Below are 23,354 nucleotides of genomic sequence, written 5' to 3'. Positions count from 1 at the left end.
CTTTTGACCTCTTCATTGTGGCAGAAAGACTTATTTTTTTTAGATTATTCGGGACCTAGTGCTTGAGATATTACTGTAACATTAATTGTTAAGATTTAGAGAAACAGAAGTAATTTTACCTTGGATGCAATCTGTATAACAGTTATATTAATTATCTTAATAGTTCAGCAATAATAATGAAATGTTAGAGACCATGTAGAATGCACCACAGTCGTAATGGACAACTATATCAATGAAGACTAATGAGGGTCAAGCAACCCACACACCATCTTTCACCATGAGCAGCACTCCTGGCAGATTCCCATGAAGTGGCTGCCCCCTCTCACTATCACAGTCTCAAAAGACTTTTGTCATTCCAACTGAAATACAGATCTAATCACAACTGGGCAAATTGCTCGCTCATTATTTGCCCTAGACAAAAACAAAATATGACCTTTTCTGTTCATCATAAAATAATTTTGTAAAAATAGTAAACAGGCTTTAAATATGATGAATCTATGAGTTATTAAGTGGCAAACATAAAATTGTTCCTCTTCAAAACCATAAAGACCAACATGGAACTTTTACAGGAAAATAAAAGACATTTTTATATTTTAGCTAAATTAAGCTTACACTTAGCATAATTTTAAAATAAATAAATAAAATAAAATAAAGTCTCCTATTCACCTCTCTGCAAATTAAATATGACTGGCTATATTATGCTGCCCAGGAAGCAGAAAACATAAACTTAGTTAAGAAGAACAGGTGGTCAAGATATCTAACCTCAAATTTCACCTACAACTTCAAACAGCTGTAACACAGGAAAATAGATATCCTACTCAAGGTGTTTTCACACCTAGGTTGCTTGGAGATCTTTCAAACTCTGGAGTGATATCCCTAATAGTCTGGTTTGCTTAGTTAGATTTGAACACATCAGTCACATTTTAATGTGAACCAAAACAGGACTCGGACTTTTTAGAAATGGTGTTCTCAGCACAGTACTAAGTGAACCGTGGAGATGTTCATACAAGGTATGACTATTACCTGGCACTTGATTGATATAACTAGTGCTTTTTGATTTTTGATTGGTTGGAAGCACTATAGACCGCTCAAACATGTCAACTGAGGATACCATATGCTCTGCCCTTCACCTCTCCCTGACACATCTGGATAAAAAAGACACATATGTCAGGGTGCTATTCATAGACTTTACCTCTGCCTTCAACACAATCAACCCACCAAAGCTGGTTGTAAAACTGAGCAGGTTGGGCCTGAACACCACCCTCTGCAATTGGATCCTGAACTTCTTGACAGAGAGGCCCCAGTCAGTTCGGATGGGCTGCAACACTTCCAGCATCATCACACTGAGCACTGGGGCACCGCAGGGCTGCATGCTTAGTCCACTGCTGTTCACCCTGCTGACTCACAACTGCACAGCCACGCACAACACCAACCACATCATCAAGTTTGCGGATGATACGACGGTGCTGGGACTGATAAGCAGGGATGATGAAACAGCATACAGAGATGAGGTGGAACGGCTGTCTGCATGGTGTGAAGACAACAATCTATCTATCAATGTTGACAAGACAAAAGAGATAATCATGGACTTCAGAAAATCACGTCCTGCCCACATCCCACTCAGCATCAACGGTTTAGATGTGGAGACTGTTAGGAGTACCAAGTTCCTCGGTGTGCACATAACTGAGGAACTTACGTGGACACATAACACCTCATCACTAATCAAGAAAGCCCAGCAGGGACTACACTTCCTGAGGCGGCTGAAGCGAGCAAGTCTTCCCCCTTCCATCCTCACCATGTTCTACAGAGGCACCATTGACAGTGTTCTGACCAGCTGCATCACTGTCTGGTATGGCAACTGCAACATATCCAACCGCAAGCGCCTGCAAAGGATAGTGAAGACAGCAGAGAACATTATTGGGGTGCCTCTCCCTTCAATACAGGACATATTTTACAAACGCAGTGTCCACAAGGCCTGCAGCATTGTGCAGGACCCCTTACACCCCTCACATGGACTTTTCACACTTCTGCCATCCAAGAGAAGATTCTGCAGCATCAAAGCCAGATCTGCCAGGATGCAGGAGTGTTTTTACCCCCAAGCTGTTAGACTCCTTAACACCAGGCTGCCCCCTGGGACCTTCCACACGGCCTCAACCACCGCTAAAAACAGAACATGTCGCCTAAAAACTGAACATGTTGCTAAAAACAGAACATACATGCGAGCCACTTTCCTGCAAAGACGAGTGTGCATGTAGAAAAGAACTGAAAATCTCATACTGACCTTTAAGCATTTTGACACTCTTGTTATCCTTCTGCTGTGAAACATTCTGACCTGTCATGGTTTACACATGTCTTAAACAACTATTAGCATACACTAATAATAGATATAGATAATACAGAAATTATTTATTATATTACATATCTTACACATCAATATTGCTGCTACTTCTTTGTCCTATCTTTGCACAATGTCTTGTCTTGTTTGTGTTTCAACTTTTAATTTTTAAATTTTAAATTTTAATTCTATTTTTAATTTATTTATTGCACGTCATGTTGTTACACTGTGGACCCTGAGCTTCGCAATTTCGTCTATCTGTATATGGTTGAGATGACATAAAGTTCACTTTGACTTTGAATTACAGAGCTGTCGTACATTGAGGCACACATTTCTTAAGGCACAGGAACCATTTAGAAATTGTATCTTAGAAAATGCAAAAGATATAAACCAGAAGGCAGAAACATTAAATCAACAGAAAGAGAAACCCAGATTCAAAGAACAGAAAATTGAGGAGATCAAACAGAATTACTGACAACAGCATAGGAAGTGAGACAGCTTTTTGTTTATATGTACAGTATCTGGCACTGCAATTCCCAGTTTGTTTTATAGGATTATTTTTGTGCAATACATTATTCTCTACAGCAGTGTATAATATTAGGATGGTGTCATGTACTGCATATTGTGCTGTTATTTGTATTTACTTTCGTTATGTGAACAGATGTAACCTCAAAGGAATTTTCTAGCAACTACATTGCTACATAATTGAAAGCTAAAATGTTATTGTTCAGACGCTGTGTTGTTTCAAAACTCTGTCAAATAAGGGATATTTTCTTATCTTGTTTTTGTTTATACTTCTCTTTTTTTTTAATTTATAAAAACGTGACTTTAAAAAGAGATGGCTTATTTGTAACGGGGGAAAAAGCACCAAAAATTGCCAGAAAAATAACAGAATGCAATTGCTCAAATAAAAAGAAAGGTTAAAAAAAGTCACTTAAAACAGAAGGTAAAATATTATGTAATTGTTTACAACCATATAAAAATTCAAAAAATTACTTTGTCTATTTTGATACTTGAAAACGTGATACTTGAAATGTTTCAAGAAATGCTATTACTGTATCTGTCAGATGGCAAAAATGATGCATTAATAATCTACAAAAGTCACTTAAAAACAGGAGGAGAAATATTATCTAATTGTTTGCAATCATATAAAAATTCAAAGAATTACTTTGTCTCTTTTGATACTTGAAAACGTGATACTAGAAATGTTTCAAGAAATGCTATTACTGTATCTGTCATATGGCAAAAAAGATGCATTAATAATCTACAAATACTTGTACGTTTTTACTTTACCTTAATGCCTGTATATTCTCGCCATGTCCACACAAAAACTGGGGAGAGGGCAGACACAATAAGCACACTGGTGAAGCGCCTTTTAATCACTGCAGGATGATCCCTAAGTGAGAGGAAAACACAAAAAATAGCAAAACATGCATTTGTATAGTTTTACTACAAATATATTCTCTAATACAGGCTGTTTCTCAGATTTTATAGCCTCAGCAAAAAATGGAAAAAAATCAACTTTTTGAACCTGCTTATTTTTCATTACAGGGTCAAGTAAAGCTAAAGTCAAGAAAAGCATATTCAGCATTAACAACAGGTCCATGGATCAGGATCTAAAATCATGTAGACTGTAAATAAAAATTAAGTATCTCACATAACTGATGCCAAAATTCTTCAAACCCACTATAAAACAACAGTTTAAATTAACTTCGTAAAGTATTAAAAATTTCCTAAACATATATTTTCATAGGACATCAGAAAGTCCCTGATATTAAGAAAAATGACTGTGAATGGGAAGAATGCAGGAGTTCAAATTGTACGAGTGAATGCTATTGCTTTCCCCAAACTTCCAATGCCTTTGATCAATAAGGACTGAACATGAAAAATCAAATCTAACCTAATTTTATGTCACATATAAGTATACACATGGAACACATTTGACAATGATATTTGTAAAAGAAAACTTTCTTTACTGCACCCGTCACTATTCAGCAACTTTACTCATACCCAATATTTGGATGCCACTTGAAGAATATTACTTAACAGTTTTTCTAAGCCTTTAAATGATACACTAAAAACAAAGAACTGTGATATGACCATTTAAATCACTTTCATATATATTGTAGCAGATATAGCGCTTGTCCACCTCTTGAACCCTCAGGTACCACTCTTGAGACCAGGTGAAAGTACAATAACTATTATTTTTATTATTATACAGTGCACAAAGCACTCCACACACCCCACTCATATACTACAATAATTCTCTCTCTATAAACACAATCCTCCACTCCCAGACACTTTGCCCTCCTACCTCCCAGCTCAGCTCAAATGTCTGGGCTTACCCAGAGTCCTTTTATAGCCCCTGACCCGGAAGTGTTCTAAGCACAACCCACAAGTCCATTTCCTTCCGGGTCAGGGCGAACAGTCCTCTTCTTCATCCCGGGAGCACGTCACTTCCTCCAGTCACGTGACTGACACGCACTCCCGGGTTATAGGGCATGCAAGAGCCCACTAGCCCCCCTACAGTGACTCCTGGCGGCCCCCAAGGTATCCAGCAGGGCTGTGTCACAACACTACAAAGTCCATGAGGCCCTGCTGGAACTCGGGGCACGAATATGCTGTCCGGAGGGCTCCTCCTAGCGGCCTGGGGGTGAGGGCCGGACTGGAAAGCTGGCAATCCTCCACAATATGCACACATTTATAAAAGTGTGTATATGTGTAAACACATACATACTACGAAGCTGAATAAATCATGGGCTTTCATAATGTCACAGGTGTCCGGTCACACTTGTAGGTAATCTAACTTAGACACCATTAAAATATCCGACTACGCCACCCAGTTTTATTAAGAGAATGGGAACTCCTGAAATTTACCAGTAATAGCACACAGGTTTCTTTAAATTGGGCGGTGAGTAAACACACAATGAAAGACACAACAGTAATTTAGAAAAAAGCAACAGTAAGTTCTATTGTACAAGACAATATAAGGTACATTAAAAAGATAAACGAACATAACAGAACCTAAGCATATCAGGAATTAATGTCCTTTTTTTAAAAGGAAAATACACAGTCCACACTCTGAAAGTCCGTAAAAACAAGAATTGGAGGATACAACCTTTAGTGGTGCAGAGTCCGGTTTGGGCACTGTGTTACCCCAACACTTAATTGTTCATGGATGCACTCTGTTCCCCGGCAGAAGTTGTGTCAAATTGTTGACTCCCTGTCAGCGTCTCTTCGTTGTTCCTTTTTCTTCCACTCTGGGCTCCTTGTGTTGCTGGGACCTAGGCACGCCTCATTCCTCGTCTGTCAGCTTTGCTTGGTCCTCTCATGCGGCTTCCCTCTTTCGCTGGACCCACAACTGGCGTCTCCTTATGGAGCTGTCTCTTCCTCCCTGGAAGTATATGTTGCCGTCCTTGTGCCTCACGTCGTGCCAGCCAGGTACCCTTGTCTGCCTGCGAGCCCCTGTGCCCTGTCCGAGTGTCTTGGCAGCGTTTCCTGTGGACTCTCCCTCCTGCCTTCTGCTGGCCAGCAGTTTATATTTACTTCACCCCTCTGTTGTCAGTCCTGGACAAACAGTTTAATCAATGGCACATCTAAATTGCCTGGGTTTAACAATTAATAAAAACACAAGTTAACAAAATGTATGGTTACCAAACATTAATAAGTACAGATATGCTGATTAGGAACCAATATTTCCAAGCCAGGTAAATACAGACATTCTTCTAAGGCCAAACTTCAAAGCAGTGACTCCCTTGCAGGACAGCAAATACCATTAATAAGTACAGACAGCCTTTTAACTTCTCACCTCCCAGTCCCAACAGTGGGTGCCTAATGGAGCCACCCAGTGCACAAAAAAAATGTAAAAGTCTCCCCCTCTGACATCCCCCCAGACTTAACCATTGTCAGTCCCGGACAATCAGTTTAATCTTCTTATTCTCTATAACGGGCTGGGGGTCTCCCCAAATTTTCCCTCCTCGATTGGCGCAACTCCACAGCTCCCCTCTCTGGGACATCACTATTTTCTCTCGAGGCTGGGTTTCCCATTGTCCAAAACCCATATATGGGAAGTCCAGGTGGAGATGGTTCGGCCGTTGGGGTAGCTGAAGTACTTAGTGGAGACAAACAACAAGGCTTTAAAGCATTACGGTGCACATTTTTCTCTCTACCTCCCCCTTCTGGTCTCACTTTATACACCACCCCAGAATCCCCTACCTGGCCCAGCACAACATAGGATTCTTGGTTCCCCCAACCTGTCAGCTTCCCTTCTGCTTGTCTACCTCTATTCCTCAGCCATACTCTTTCTCCAGGAAGCAATGTAATAGTCTGAGCTTTCTTATGCCAAGCTGTATTATGTTGTACTGCCTTATCCATCCTCCCCTTAGCAGTTTGACCTGTATTGGGTAGATTCTGCAGACGTCCCTTCACCCATTCTTCCCTCGTGCCCCCTCTGGCAGGGACCCTCACACTATGGCAGAAGGCTGGTTGTTTGTATCTGCTGAATCCATTTTCCCGGTGTGCCTTGGCATGTCGACACACAGCAGAGCTGTTAGACCCTGCTTCCTGCGTACTGGGGGCTGCTTGTGACAGTACCACTGGTGACTCTGGAGCCTGAAAAACAGCTTGCCAACAAGCAGAGATTACATTCATTCCAATCAGCAATGGGCTTGTCTGGACCTCATCTCGCACAATCACAACCCCTCTTGCAGGTAACTTTACTGTAGCCACCTCAAAATCCATTGTGGCGTACCCTGTATAGGGGATATCCAACCCATTGGCAGCTTTCAGGGTAAGAAGAAACGGGACCTGCCCAACTTCTATGTTATCTGCAAAATGCTGCTTGAAAAAGCTCTCTTGCATCAGGGTAACCTGGGATCCAGTGTCTAACAGTCCATTTAAGGTTTTCCCTTCAATGGTGACCTGTACCACGGGACATTCACCAATAAGAGGGGATATTGCCTTTCGAGTTTCACTGTCCAACCCTGCTATCTGGCCCACAGCTGCAGGGTTCACAAGTTCAAAAGTAGGGCGCCCACTAGAGGATGGACAGTTCCGTGCCAAATGACCTGCTTGTCTGCACTGATTACAAATGGGCCTACCTTGTGAATCCCATGCATAACGGCTGTTAGTGCGAGGCCTCCTATCTGGCTGAGAGTGTGCGAATGGCTGGGCAGCATCAACCTGTGGAACTTCTGGCCTCAGTTCCTTCAGCAGCTCCTGAGTCCATTCCTTCATCTGTGTTTTCAGGTCACCCAGAATCTCGGCCTTGAATGCTAGTCTCCAGTCTGTCTGTGAATGAGAGTTAGTTGCGGACAACTCACCAATAGCTCCGCAAGTTGCTTCCCTGTGTCCCGTATAATTACATTCCCCTTCCAGCAGCAGGGCCTCTTGATGCACTTCCCCAAAAGTTTTATGTGGATTATGGCGCACAAATGTCCATAGTGCTTGTCGCAGTCCACTGTCATGGAGGCCCAACAAGAGCTGATCTCGCAGCTGTATATCGGAGGGGGCTTGGGCTGGGCTACACTGTTGTAACCTGCAATGAAGTTCTCTCAATCTAAGGACAAAAGCCCTGAAAGGCTCGTTAGTCCTTTGTGCACAACTGTAAAATTGGGGACATCAGAGTAGCTAACGGGACTTGGTCACCATATAATCTATCTAGAACCAGAAAAATCTTTGTAACCCTATCTCTTTCTTCCACACTCAACACACTGACTTCCCGTTTGGCATCCCCAGTCAATGCTCCCATCACAATACTGACCTTTTGAGACTCCCCATATTCAGCAGCTTCTAATAACCCCTGTATCTGTTCTTTCCACTCAGCATAATTCAAATCACCTTTTTCCCCACTAAACTTGGCAATCCAAGGTGCACCGGCAAAAATAGGCATCATCATGATGATAATAAAAACACAGTAAAACTACCCCACAAAATCAATAACTAAATAAAAATGATTTTTAAAAAAATGCCTAGTACTTCCAAGTGTGTTACTCACAAGCCCAATCCTGCCGACTACTGTCAAAATTATGTCACAGGTGTCTGGTCACACTTGTAGGTAATCTAACTTAGACACCATTAAAATATCCGACTACGCCACCCAGTTTTATTAAGAGACTGGGAACTCCTGAAATTTACCAGTAATAGCACACAGGTTTCTTTAAATTGGGCGGTGAGTAAACACACAATGAAAGACACAACAGTAATTTAGAAAAAAGCAACAGTAAGTTCTATTGTACAAGACAATATAAGGTACATTAAAAAGATAAACGAACATAACAGAACCTAAGCATATCAGGAATTAATGTCCTTTTTTTAAAAGGAAAATACACAGTCCACACTCTGAAAGTCCGTAAAAACAAGAATTGGAGGATACAACCTTTAGTGGTGCAGAGTCCGGTTTGGGCACTGTGTTACCCCAACACTTAATTGTTCATGGATGCACTCTGTTCCCCGGCAGAAGTTGTGTCAAATTGTTGACTCCCTGTCAGCGTCTCTTCGTTGTTCCTTTTTCTTCCACTCTGGGCTCCTTGTGTTGCTGGGACCTAGGCACGCCTCATTCCTCGTCTGTCAGCTTTGCTTGGTCCTCTCATGCGGCTTCCCTCTTTCGCTGGACCCACAACTGGCGTCTCCTTATGGAGCTGTCTCTTCCTCCCTGGAAGTATATGTTGCCGTCCTTGTGCCTCACGTCGTGCCAGCCAGGTACCCTTGTCTGCCTGCGAGCCCCTGTGCCCTGTCCGAGTGTCTTGGCAGCGTTTCCTGTGGACTCTCCCTCCTGCCTTCTGCTGGCCAGCAGTTTATATTTACTTCACCCCTCTGTTGTCAGTCCTGGACAAACAGTTTAATCAATGGCACATCTAAATTGCCTGGGTTTAACAATTAATAAAAACACAAGTTAACAAAATGTATGGTTACCAAACATTAATAAGTACAGATATGCTGATTAGGAACCAATATTTCCAAGCCAGGTAAATACAGACATTCTTCTAAGGCCAAACTTCAAAGCAGTGACTCCCTTGCAGGACAGCAAATACCATTAATAAGTACAGACAGCCTTTTAACTTCTCACCTCCCAGTCCCAACAGTGGGTGCCTAATGGAGCCACCCAGTGCACAAAAAAAAAATGTAAAAGTCTCCCCCTCTGACATCCCCCCAGACTTAACCATTGTCAGTCCCGGACAATCAGTTTAATCTTCTTATTCTCTATAACGGGCTGGGGGTCTCCCCAAATTTTCCCTCCTCGATTGGCGCAACTCCACAGCTCCCCTCTCTGGGACATCACTATTTTCTCTCGAGGCTGGGTTTCCCATTGTCCAAAACCCATATATGGGAAGTCCAGGTGGAGATGGTTCGGCCGTTGGGGTAGCTGAAGTACTTAGTGGAGACAAACAACAAGGCTTTAAAGCATTACGGTGCACATTTTTCTCTCTACCTCCCCCTTCTGGTCTCACTTTATACACCACCCCAGAATCCCCTACCTGGCCCAGCACAACATAGGATTCTTGGTTCCCCCAACCTGTCAGCTTCCCTTCTGCTTGTCTACCTCTATTCCTCAGCCATACTCTTTCTCCAGGAAGCAATGTAATAGTCTGAGCTTTCTTATGCCAAGCTGTATTATGTTGTACTGCCTTATCCATCCTCCCCTTAGCAGTTTGACCTGTATTGGGTAGATTCTGCAGACGTCCCTTCACCCATTCTTCCCTCGTGCCCCCTCTGGCAGGGACCCTCACACTATGGCAGAAGGCTGGTTGTTTGTATCTGCTGAATCCATTTTCCCGGTGTGCCTTGGCATGTCGACACACAGCAGAGCTGTTAGACCCTGCTTCCTGCGTACTGGGGGCTGCTTGTGACAGTACCACTGGTGACTCTGGAGCCTGAAAAACAGCTTGCCAACAAGCAGAGATTACATTCATTCCAATCAGCAATGGGCTTGTCTGGACCTCATCTCGCACAATCACAACCCCTCTTGCAGGTAACTTTACTGTAGCCACCTCAAAATCCATTGTGGCGTACCCTGTATAGGGGATATCCAACCCATTGGCAGCTTTCAGGGTAAGAAGAAACGGGACCTGCCCAACTTCTATGTTATCTGCAAAATGCTGCTTGAAAAAGCTCTCTTGCATCAGGGTAACCTGGGATCCAGTGTCTAACAGTCCATTTAAGGTTTTCCCTTCAATGGTGACCTGTACCACGGGACATTCACCAATAAGAGGGGATATTGCCTTTCGAGTTTCACTGTCCAACCCTGCTATCTGGCCCACAGCTGCAGGGTTCACAAGTTCAAAAGTAGGGCGCCCACTAGAGGATGGACAGTTCCGTGCCAAATGACCTGCTTGTCTGCACTGATTACAAATGGGCCTACCTTGTGAATCCCATGCATAACGGCTGTTAGTGCGAGGCCTCCTATCTGGCTGAGAGTGTGCGAATGGCTGGGCAGCATCAACCTGTGGAACTTCTGGCCTCAGTTCCTTCAGCAGCTCCTGAGTCCATTCCTTCATCTGTGTTTTCAGGTCACCCAGAATCTCGGCCTTGAATGCTAGTCTCCAGTCTGTCTGTGAATGAGAGTTAGTTGCGGACAACTCACCAATAGCTCCGCAAGTTGCTTCCCTGTGTCCCGTATAATTACATTCCCCTTCCAGCAGCAGGGCCTCTTGATGCACTTCCCCAAAAGTTTTATGTGGATTATGGCGCACAAATGTCCATAGTGCTTGTCGCAGTCCACTGTCATGGAGGCCCAACAAGAGCTGATCTCGCAGCTGTATATCGGAGGGGGCTTGGGCTGGGCTACACTGTTGTAACCTGCAATGAAGTTCTCTCAATCTAAGGACAAAAGCCCTGAAAGGCTCGTTAGTCCTTTGTGCACAACTGTAAAATTGGGACATCAGAGTAGCTAACGGGACTTGGTCACCGTATAATCTATCTAGAACCAGAAAAATCTTTGTAACCCTATCTCTTTCTTCCACACTCAACACACTGACTTCCCGTTTGGCATCCCCAGTCAATGCTCCCATCACAATACTGACCTTTTGAGACTCCCCATATTCAGCAGCTTCTAATAACCCCTGTATCTGTTCTTTCCACTCAGCATAATTCAAATCACCTTTTTCCCCACTAAACTTGGCAATCCAAGGTGCACCGGCAAAAATAGGCATCATCATGATGATAATAAAAACACAGTAAAACTACCCCACAAAATCAATAACTAAATAAAAATGATTTTTAAAAAAATGCCTAGTACTTCCAAGTGTGTTACTCACAAGCCCAATCCTGCCGACTACTGTCAAAATTATGTCACAGGTGTCTGGTCACACTTGTAGGTAATCTAACTTAGACACCATTAAAATATCCGACTACGCCACCCAGTTTTATTAAGAGACTGGGAACTCCTGAAATTTACCAGTAATAGCACACAGGTTTCTTTAAATTGGGCGGTGAGTAAACACACAATGAAAGACACAACAGTAATTTAGAAAAAGGCAACAGTAAGTTCTATTGTACAAGACAATATAAGGAACATTAAAAAGATAAACGAACATAACAGAACCTAAGCATATCAGGAATTAATGTCCTTTTTTTAAAAGGAAAATACACAGTCCACACTCTAAAAGTCCGTAAAAACAAGAATTGGAGGATACAACCTTTAGTGGTGCAGAATCCAGTTTGGGCACTGTGTTACCCCAACACTTAATTGTTCATGGATGCACTCTGTTCCCCGGCAGAAGTTGCGTCAAATTGTTGACTCCCTGTCAGCGTCTCTTCGTTGTTCCTTTTTCTTCCACTCTAGGCTCCTTGTGTTGCTGGGACCTAGGCACGCCTCATTCCTCGTCTGTCAGCTTTGCTTGGTCCTCTCATGCGGCTTCCCTCTTTCGCTGGACCCACAACTGGCGTCTCCTTATGGAGCTGTCTCTTCCTCCCTGGAAGTATATGTTGCCGTCCTTGTGCCTCACGTCGTGCCAGCCAGGTACCCTTGTCTGCCTGCGAGCCCCTGTGCCCTGTCCGAGTGTCTTGGCAGCGTTTCCTGTGGACTCTCCCTCCTGCCTTCTGCTGGCCAGCAGTTTATATTTACTTCACCCCTCTGTTGTCAGTCCTGGACAAACAGTTTAATCAATGGCACATCTAAATTGCCTGGGTTTAACAATTAATAAAAACACAAGTTAACAAAATGTATGGTTACCAAACATTAATAAGTTCAGATATGCTGATTAGAAACCAATATTTCCAAGCCAGGTAAATACAGACATTCTACCAAGGCCAGACTTCAAAACAGTGACTCCCTGGCAAGACAGCAAATACCATTAATAAGTACAGACAGCCTTTTAACTTCTCACCCCCCAGTCCCAACAGTGGGTGCCTAATGGAGCCACCCAGTGCACAAAAAAAAAATGTAAAAGTGTCCCCCTCTGACACTTGGTCCAGATTTTTTAAGACGGCTTAAGAGAAAGGAAATGATTTTTCAGCCTTGAAGAAAGAAGCAAAAGAATGTACCGTGACGAATTTGTAAGAAATTCATGTACAAACGCTGCTGCCGCTACATTGTAAAAGTACAAAATAAAATAACTTTAAAATTTTAAACTGAAATCACCAGTTCAATTTCTATACAGGTAGTTAGCTAGATAGATAGATAGATAGATAGATAGATAGATAGATAGATAGATAGATAGATAGATAGATAGATAGATAGATAGATAGATAGATAGATAGATAGATAGATAGATAGATAGATAGATAGATAGATAGATAGATACTTTATTAATCCCAAGGGGAAATAATTTCCTGTGTTATGTAACTAAACTACTTACTTCCCACATCAAATAATACTCTAAGCACAATCTTTTTTTTAGTTTTGTGCACCTTGTCTGCCCTCGGGCAGTACGTTTGTACTGCCGCTTTCTTTTGTCTGCACAAATTCCTTTCGAGGTGCCTTCTAAGCAAGAGTTTGCGTTTTTTATGCTGATTTTGAGTATGCATTTTCATTTAACTCGTATTTCCTACTACATTCTAAAAATACTTTTAAATGTATGCCTGTGGCGATGTTTAGCTGTCCCCATGACAGATCGATCAGTCCAGGATATGTTCGTGGCTCTGCCACAGCACCTCACAAGTGGAAATTGTGTGCTGTACTGACAATTGACGGACGAACATTAAACCTGATTAGTTGTTGTCTATTCATTAGTTAATACATTTATGAAGTAGCAGTAAATTATAATAACTCGAAATATGGCAGCTATTAAAATTAAGTGACTGGTAAATTCCTCTGTAAAATAAAAATGTCTATGCCAAAGACTTAACTTGATATAAGTATGAAATCTATGTCAGCATGACTTTGTAAAAGAAAGGCAAGTCAGCACAGGACGGTCACCGTAGCGTAGGGTGTCACGCTTCTCAGTGCAAAGGGCGCGGTACAGATTTGAGTAGCCGCTGGCACAGCCAATTGAGGTTATGATCAAGATACGCGTGCTGTAATATGCTAATAGTAGAGACACACGTTTACTCTCTACCAATCCGTTGCCACATTTGCAATTGTATCCGGCTGCAGGTCGCTGACTCGGCCTTCCACGCCCCCGGCCTTCCGCGCCCCCTGCCTTCCACATCACGCCCCCAGCATTCATGTCCGTCCTCTGTAACATCGCTTTCGTTGAAAAACTAGTAACGTCGATTTACCATGTAACCCTAAAAGACGATATTAATATGACTTCCTGCAATCACGAGGCAAGAATCCGAGTTTCTCTTTATGATATTACTTAAAAAACAGTTTTATAATTTATGAGTCAGGATTCGATTGTTAAAAGAAAGAGGGCATAACATATTTTTAGATTAAGGAAACCCCATACTAAATTTGAATGTGGATGCTCTAACTGCTATTATAGTGAATTCTATCATTCAAAATATTTGAAATTATTTTTATGGTACTTTTGTACTAAACGGCATGTCTGACATTATTTCTGGAACCTCGTTCAATAAAGGAAAATTCCGTTAATGACATTAATTTATTATATTACAAAATAAATGATGATCAATAACACAACAAAGCAATCAACAGGCATGAAAATAAAGGTCTAAACTTTCGAGTTCAAAAGAAACTTTTAAAATTGTTTATATTGAACAATTTTTTAAATGATCCAGCTTACTAATACAGTTCATACCTTCACTTCCATTGTTTGTCTTGAATTGTGTTTTCTTAATTTTGTTCTTCGCTGCTGCTATAATGTTGATAAATTTCAAGTGGAGTTATTAAACTTTCAAATGTTTACCTGGTTTTTAATTTTAATGCATAATTGTTCTCCCTGGGACCCTAACTAATAAATATGTACTTATCAAAAAAAGTGAAGCAATCTCTCAAATTGCTTAATAGATATTATATCGTTTGTTTTTCTAAAGAAATGCAAACATTTGCATTATTGAAAGTTGCACTTCCATAAACTGTCGTTTTTATTTATTTTGGAACTGAACTAACAGATTTTAAACTTAACTTTAAAAATGTTTCGTTTGGGTCGATACAATAATTACAAATCAATTTTTTAGTGATTTTAAATCATTTAATCGCCATATACCATTTCTTGTATTAGGAATTTGTCATTTGTTTCATACCCCAACTTACTCTCCAAACGGAGATTTACTTTTTTGTAAATAAGATTACCTTTATTAGGTCATCGGTGTCACTGCCTGCTCAGGATTCTTCCCATAGTGTGTTCAGCTGTCTTTGACCACTTTGTGCCTGTGTTGTCATCGTCTCTGTTGTCTGATTTGGTGTAACGCCTGAATCCTACAAAGTGCCCCCTGGTCAGTGTCCCCTCTTGATTAGTTAATGGTTTTTTTGATTCTGTCAGACCACGTATTGTTACCTTAATAAATGCTAGCTTGATTTCTGGTTGTGTTCCTGCTGCCTTGAAACATGCTGTGGTGCAGAAACGTATTATAAAAAACAAAATAAGGACCCTCTAATGTGTCAAATTTCAGGCCAATTTCTAAACTGCCTTTTTTATCTGAAGTCTTTGAAAAAGTTGTCCTAACTCAAACATTTCTAGATGAAAATAGTATTCTGGAAAAATTCCAATCCAGATACAGATGTTCTTGCAGCACTGAAACATCCTTGTTAAAGGTTAACAGTGACCTCTTCCCAATTACTAATCCTGGAGATTCTGCCATTCTTGAACTGCTAGATCTTACCTCAGCTTTTGATGCTGTGGATCTTATGATTCTTATATCCTGCCTTGAACAGTATGTAGTCATCCAAGGTAATGCCCTGAAATGGTTTAAATCTTATCTAAGAAATAGGAGCGTTTCTATTCATTTGGGTGAGTTCTCATCCTCTGTAGCTCCTCTTACTTGTGGGGTTCCATCCTTGGACCAGATATCTTTTTGATAGGCATGTTACCTTATAGGCTCCATTGTTAACAAGTATGGTTTCTCTATACTGATGACACTTAAATATATTTGCCACTAAAATCAAGGCGAGAAAATACAGACCCTCCATGTGTGCTTGAATGATTTTAAAACCTAGATGGCAATGCATCTTCTTAAACTAAATGATAATAAAACTGTGATCATGGTGTTCAAGAGTTAAGAAAGTTTGAGTGTCTCTGATATTGCTCTTGGACCCCTTTCCATATATGTATCATAAAGCTTCAGTTAGCCCAGGTGTGATCTGTGACAGCTCATTCAAACTCGACAAACAGATAAATTCTGAAGTTAAATGAAGCTTTTTCCAGCTGAGACTTTAAGGTAAAGGCTTTTCTTTCTTTCTGTGATCTTGAAAAGGCCATCCAAGCTTTTACAGCATCTCGTTTGGACTATTGCAGTTCTTTGTATGTAGGTATTGGTCAAGCCCTGTTACGACGCCTACAACTATTCCACAACTTTGCTGTTCGCTTATTGAAGGCTCTCGTAAGTGTGGCCATATTTCACCAATACTGACCTCACTTCACTGGCTTCTGGTCCATTTCAGAATTGATTTTAAAATTCTGTTTCTTGTTTTCAAATGTTTGAGTGGATCAGCCCCATCTTGCCTCTTGGAATCTCTTCACTTGTATATGCCAACAAGATCCCTGTGGTCTACTATCCCGATGCTCTTAGTTGTGCAGAGGTCGAGGCTGAAGCAAAGGAGGAATCGGGTGTTTGTGGTGGCTGCTCCTTTTCTCTGGAATGGCTCTCCTTATTATATTAGGTCTGCTCCATCACAGGCCATTTTTAAGTCATCATTAAAGTCTTATTTGTTCTTGCTGCCATTTGACCCTCCAAGAGGTTGACATTTTTTGTATACAGTATTTTGGCTCACATACATTCAGGATTATAAATATGTATATATGGGTATTTTAAGTTTATCTTTTATGTAATGGCTGGTTATTCTTGCAGTTTTGTGATGTGTACATACGGTATATTTGAACTGCTTCTTTTACCCTTTCTTGTACAGCACATTGGTTCAGTTCTGGTTGCTGTTGTAAATGTGGTTTATAAATAAATATTGCCTTGCCCTGTTTTATAAAACATTATTTTAATACATAACACTAAGACAATGGACTGTAAAAATGAAGTTGGTTTGCAACATTTATTACAAAAAAGTTAAAGAATATATAAAATATAGAACAAGAATTGTAGGTTGTAACTGAACAATGAGGGACATGTATGTTTGTTACATTTTCTCACAAAACTCAGTCATTTTCCTTTTTCCTCTCACGTTAATCTAAAAACAGATGCATGTCTTCCATATGTGAAAAAAATATGTCTAAAGACATATTCCCTCTCCTCTTCTTCTGGAAATTCAGATAGCAATCAAATTTCTGAAGGGCCTCCTCAGTGTCGTCTTTGTCCATTGACAGTAATGCAGGGCGTGAGATTCGCCCTTTGAACACGGAAATGTTCTCAGCACACCACTTCTGTGCCTCGGTGAAATGCTGAAGGATTCCATCCTGCTGTAATACATTATATTAAAAAAGAAAGAAAGAAAATTCTTTAAATGGTCATCATAAAGCTCATAGCCTTTTCCTCCACATTTACAAGGAATGTAAGGAAAGTAAAAAAAATAATGTACAGTAAATTTAATTTATTATACATTATTAACATTACTGCTTTCGATCACAGATTCTACAAGTCTTCAATGTTTCTTACAATACACTATTATTAATACAGCACACAATGCATTTCAAATGTTTTAAGGCCTTTAAGAGTTGTACTAGTACTACAGTTTGTCAGAAGATATAAAACAGGCTTTTAGTCTTTTGGGCTGTGACTCCTACTGCTTAACGATTAACAGTCGGCATCTGAGACAAGCATTAAGTCTTTTTATACATTTTATTCACTATACCACAGGCATTGTAAGCCAGTATCAACAAAATGTAATTAATCTTTCTTATGGAAGTTTATAAAATGATGTGTCTGTACCTGCTCATCAGTGCCCTGTGCTGGATGTTGGAGAAGGGACGCTGACATTTCTTCTAAAAGAAAAAATCTGAAATCTGCAGAATGCATTGCTATGGAACAGAATAGCAAGACATTTGTTCATTTCAGATGTAGTGCCAAGTCTTTACTCTGTCTTCTCATTAATGGTTCAATAAAGTCTAAACTTAAAAACATAGAAAATAATATTTACTTAAGGAAATGTTAAAAAAGAACCAAAAGAATAAGCACAAAAAATGACCCTGTCCTGGCTGTCCATTGTTTCTGTACCTTCTAATTTTTTGTTTGGTTCTTGGCCTTCATTTAGAATGATGTGAGCAGTTACTTCAGTGATATGAAAAAGAAGCACTAAGTTTATAATGGTAAACATTTGGACTATTTGTCTTTGATTTACAATATGGCTAAGTATATTTGCCATATTGCCGCAGAACTAAATTAGAGTTATTAAAGGAAATTTAAATTTCATTTACCCCTTGGTGCTGGAGTTCTCAAGTAACATTCTACACCAGCTCTTCCACAAAGCCAGCATGTCGTTCTAAAGAGGACTGAGCAGAGTCACGTTGTTAAAAGGAGTTTAATGTTACAAAAATATTTATGCAAACCATTAAACATACATTTAAATGATCTGGATTTTGAAAGGTAGGCGTTTCTGGAACTTCAAAACCACTATGGACAGTATGCTGAAATTAAAAAAAAAAACAAATATAATAAAATAAGTTAAACATAACACAAATATCCAACACAAATTGTAGAAGGTGACAAAAATGGGAACCAGCAACCAGATATAATCCTCCCTCTACAAATACTACAATGAAAGAAGAGAGGACTAAAGTTGAGACACAACTCATTAAAATTGAAGGGGACATCGAGGATGAAATACAGAGACACCACAAAATGGTCCTTTGGAAACCTGGACACAACATTAAATACAGACATACAAAAAATGATAGTTACAATATGAAATGGTCATACCATCAACATGGAAATTCCACAGCCATGGCTATTCATTTGACTTGGAAGGCCCTAATACATCCATCCATCCATTATCCAACCCGCTATATCCTAACTACAGGGTCACGGGGGTCTGCTGGAGCCAATCCCAGCCAACACAGGGCGCAAGGCAGGAAACAAAACCCAGGCAGGGCGCCAGCCCACCGCAGGGCGCACACACACCAAGCATACACGAACACACCAAGCACACACTAGGGAGGCCCTAATACAAGGGGTAAAAAAATTTAATCAAAGAAAAATATTAAATACTGACATACAATAAACTGTTGACAATGACTTTTAACAAAAACAACAATGGAATTGGTCACTTGGGACACACCCTGTGTTACATCTGTAAATAGTAAAACCTGCCAAACAACGGAAAATGCTCAGCTTTTTAACCTGTATTTAAAAAATGTTCCAGTTCAGAAAGCTAAACGTCAGTATTGTTTGCAAGCACACACTCTTAGCATACCCTGTATATATACTACCTGCATACTTGACAATGTGGCCTTCATGACTCTGAAGGTGACGTAGCAGGATGCTGTAGTCTCTGTGCTTTTTACAAAGAGGGCACTTGGATTCAATTGGATATTTAATCAATGTTATCAAAGTTGTTTTTATATTCTCTGCCTTTATGGAGAAATGTGACTGTGGAAATCAAGACAAAAATAATATGTAATACTAATTTGGCAGAAAGCGCTAACGTGCTTTTATAAATAGCTAACTTAACTAAGTTAAGATAAGATATTTAACATACGTTAATGACGACGACAAACATAAATATCTTTCATATTGTACACTAACATTGCAGATTCTCTACATAACATCTCATAAAGAAGTGTAAAAGTTAATATAGATGAAATAATACGGTAAGCATTAAAAAGAAATAATACAAGAGGTAAAAAATAATTAAAACGATATGCTTAAAAATAGGATATGTCAGTAATGACGATAAACAGAGAACACTTGGATTCACTATACTGTATATGATCGTACATCTCATTAGTTTTGTTTAATGGATCTAAAGTTTCTTTAAATATACTGAGCTTTTTATTCTGTGAGTCCATACCTGGTTCTGTTGTGCCATTGTTCCGTGTCAGAAAACGTTTTCAGCCCCTTTTCTTTTTCGAATTGGAAAAACTGTACAGCAGCTCTTCTTCTCTTTCTACGGACTATAGGCGGTTGTGGGGCGGACTGTGCAAGGCAGGAGGCGTGGAAGGCCAAGTCTGCGACCTGCAGCCGGACCCTTCTCACCTGCAGCCGGACCCTTCTCCACATTTGCGCAACATTCCTCCGCCTTTCCGCCAATCGTCAGCGAGGCACTCCGCCTACCTGTCAAGCAATTCAGCGGTTTCAGGAAATATAAACGAGGTAAGCGAACACACTGTAGCAAAAAAACAAAAAAAAACTACTTTTGGCTAGTAGCTTTTATTTTTTCGTTTTAGATTTAGCCGTATAGATGCAGTCTAAAGGCCGGCTAAATGAAAGAAAGAGCCGCAGTTACAGCAGAACAAGAGTTGCTATTCATAGCGTCGTTTCCCTGGATTTCTGCATGATTGAATATTGATTTTCAGGAAAGTGGTTGATCTGAAGTTATTTTTTACAGAAGCATATTTAGTCACAGATTTTTAAGCATTCTACGTGAACCTCAACGATCATGGATGAGGGTAAGAAGCAATTTTTAAAACAGCGGATCCGGATTGGTTATTTGAATCAAAGATTACATCAAAAAAATACGTAAAACGAAAGATTCAACAAGAGCGAAGTGGCATTGGTAAACACGTGAAGTTCTTGCGATTTCGCTGAAGTGTAGAGTAAACAAAAGCAAAGTGAATACTAAAGGCTGATCCGTTGTTGAATAAATGTCCGTGTAAATTTAAAATTGCCATATTATTGTAAGACAGATAGCTACATGAATTTTAATATGGCTTTTTGTTTTTGCTAGCATATAGCTTTATTTTTTTCTTCAGCCTGGAAAAATGAAGTCAGTATTCGAGTGCCGATAAAAAAATGATTTTATATAATCAAAAAATACTTTTAATTAGAACATATAATTGTGACCTTTATTCTGAAAAATATAAATCATATGAGCATAAACATAAATTTATAATATTTTTAAAAATGAAAGTGAGCCAGTCTGATTTTCATTACCGTCTTGTGCAAACCTGTTGGTTGGCAATATTAGGCGCAAGGTCATCCTCAGTCGGGCATACAACCAAACTCAGATGCACAGTGTCTTTTAAAAGTTTCTACACAATCAAACAAATCATGTTGACGTAAAGTACTGTACGTGCTGGGAAACAAACCCGTATCCTTAGAGTTGCTGCGTGACAATTATTAATATTACTAGATGTACTGAAGTCACCAAAAAGAGCGCAATTATGTTAATTGATAAAGCATCAGCAAGCCAGAATTCGCGGATCTATTTAATTAAGTTGTACTTTTTCATCTGAGTTTTCATCTATTTACAGTATTTATATTTCCGTAGAGAGCATTGTTCTGTGGCACCCACGTCCCATGTGGGGAAAAATAGATCAAATGCATGGACCTCGCTTTTTAATTTTTCCGGTTATGATTTATGAGACAAATATACAGTTTGCTCATCTTGCTTTATTTTATATTTTTGCGAAGAGGATGCAATCTCTTGACTATACTGAGTGAAGGTAATCAGCGTAGTTATAGTACAACTCAAACGTGCCCTCGCGTGACCTGCCCTTTACGGACGCCATCCCTGGAATTAGATGGAGTGGTAGTGCGCAGTCATCCCAGAGGAGGCTTTCCTTGAACCGTTGTGCCACGTGTTTGCCAGTCAGTAAACTGCGCCTGTAAGTTATAGATCGTGATGATTACATACGTTTCTGCATTTTTAGTGATTTTTTAAAATATTGTAGCGACCTCGCGGCTAGGTTCGAAGAGGAAGACACAGCATAACAAAAAAGTGAATGCAACTCAGTTTACTCAGAACCTTCTAAGATGAATATACAATTGTAAACCAAAATGAACTAGAACTATTTAAAATGATCTATAAACCTCTCACTGTTATGGCCACGAGAGACTCCATAAACGAACTCCGATTCTCTACTCAGAATCCACCGCACTACCCAGTTCGTCATTCCCCTCCTCATCTGCCCTATTCCGTTGTCACCCGAACCAATCAGAAATCTTCGAATCCGTTTTCAACTCTTCCATCATGGTGTACCAACCCTTTTCTTCCTCCCAATGTCAATCATTTCCCTGACGGCAGTCCTCAGCGCCATTCTTCGACCTCCGCCCTCTCCGCTACGCGCAATAGTCCCTCAGGTGTCAGGCTTTACACCGGCCGGAATGCTACAGTATCTTTATATGGCAATGACAATGACAAAATTCATCATCAACTAAATTTTTTGGTGAACTAAACTATCAGCAAAAACAATGCATTTCTATGGGTTTTTCCATCCATATGCTTAACCACCATGGTTACAGGAGCTGCAGCATACCCTGGACCAAGACCACATGTCCACAGCAGTAACAAATATTGCAGGGTCAGCATCCACCATAATACATATATTTTCACTGTGTTGGAGGACAAGTATCTGGAGTGAAACCAATACACTGCAAGAATGTGCAGACGCCCACAGAGCCAGTGATTGTGAGCCAGCAACCTAGAGCTAAGAGGCAGTAGCACTAAACCTCTACACACCACATTGTCCTATAAGTCTTTAGTTATATTCGCCAACGGGTTTACATTTATTATGAAGTGATATACCTATTGTTTTATTCTGATATTTTTTACTTACAAACAAAACTAAAACTTTATCCAGAGTTTCTTTTGTGATCAGTTTACATTGAAGCTTTTAAAATTTGGATGGAAATGCTATTCTGGATATTTAGTTTACAAGTTAAGTTTAAACTAATTTATTCATTAGGCATGGCCTTTTTTATATCATAAATTCGTTAAGAAATGTTAGATTTTTTTTTCATCTACTTTAGTAAAAGAACGTGTTTGCTTGTCTGTCTGTGTGTATGTCCAGTGTGTCTCTGTAATTCCAAGTTTTTTAGCAATAAAATGCATTGCATTTGTCATCCAATAGATGGCGCATCAGAAACATTTTTAGTACATTAATATGATGCATTGCATTTGTCATTCTAATAGATGGCTCATCACAAACATTTACACTGCTTTTACGAATCCAGTGCCAAATGGCATATAACAGAGACATATGCATTGCATAGTGCACTGCAAACCTTAATGCTGAGGTCTATGTTGGTGAGGCTAGGGATCTGCACCGACAATCAGAAGGTTGCCGGTTCAAATCCCGTAAACGCCAGTAGTGACTCTACTTCACTGGGCCCTTGAGCAAGGCCCTTAACCTGCAATTGGTTTGTCCTGGGTATGACGTTAATCTGCATCCAGCTCTGCAAGCAGGTCCTCCAACTTACAGGGAAAATTTGGGAACTGGTGGCAAGATTGGCACTTCAGTCACTGTAAAAAAAAACCTCACACTGTTCCAGTGTGGTGCTGAGGTGTCACTTGCTGCACTCATGTCCCAATCTATGTGATTCGTTGTGTGGTGGGTTTGGCAACACATTATCAGCGCATGCTCCCAACCTCTCAGACGGTTGGCACAGGTAGTTTCTTAATAATATCGCTCTTCAT

At 40.2% G+C, this 23,354-nt stretch overlaps 1 protein-coding gene and 2 long non-coding RNA genes across 3 annotated transcripts in view; 1 reads left to right on the top strand and 2 right to left on the bottom strand.

Moving 5' to 3' along the window:
- Nucleotides 1–13,099: 13,099 nt before the first annotated feature.
- Nucleotides 13,100–23,354, bottom strand: part of LOC127526581 (uncharacterized) — a 182,561-nt gene continuing 172,306 nt past the window's right edge. The window contains exons 2-3 of the long non-coding RNA XR_007934077.1: nucleotides 13,206–13,426; nucleotides 13,100–13,149 (exon numbers count right to left, since the gene is read on the bottom strand). This is a non-coding gene — a long non-coding RNA (uncharacterized LOC127526581). The remainder of the gene's footprint in view (nucleotides 13,150–13,205; nucleotides 13,427–23,354) is intronic.
- LOC127526579 (uncharacterized) lies at nucleotides 16,859–19,966 on the bottom strand. The gene is made up of 5 exons (XR_007934074.1): nucleotides 19,788–19,966; nucleotides 19,207–19,366; nucleotides 18,196–18,405; nucleotides 17,711–17,891; nucleotides 16,859–17,241 (listed from the first exon to the last, which is right to left on the bottom strand). It is a non-coding gene; the product is annotated as an uncharacterized LOC127526579 (long non-coding RNA).
- The window catches only part of LOC114646349 (uncharacterized), a 35,619-nt gene continuing 32,364 nt past the window's right edge, over nucleotides 20,100–23,354 (top strand). The window contains exon 1 of the mRNA XM_051922239.1: nucleotides 20,100–20,385. Within this exon, the coding sequence (XP_051778199.1) occupies nucleotides 20,376–20,385 (10 nt within the window). The 5' untranslated portion in view covers nucleotides 20,100–20,375. The remainder of the gene's footprint in view (nucleotides 20,386–23,354) is intronic.

Source organism: Erpetoichthys calabaricus, chromosome 1 (genome assembly GCF_900747795.2).
Source record: "Erpetoichthys calabaricus chromosome 1, fErpCal1.3, whole genome shotgun sequence".
Classification (NCBI taxonomy): Eukaryota; Metazoa; Chordata; class Cladistia; order Polypteriformes; family Polypteridae; genus Erpetoichthys; species Erpetoichthys calabaricus.
The sequence above is the reverse complement of the archived record's forward strand: the minus strand, read 5'-3'. Positions and strand labels throughout refer to the sequence as shown.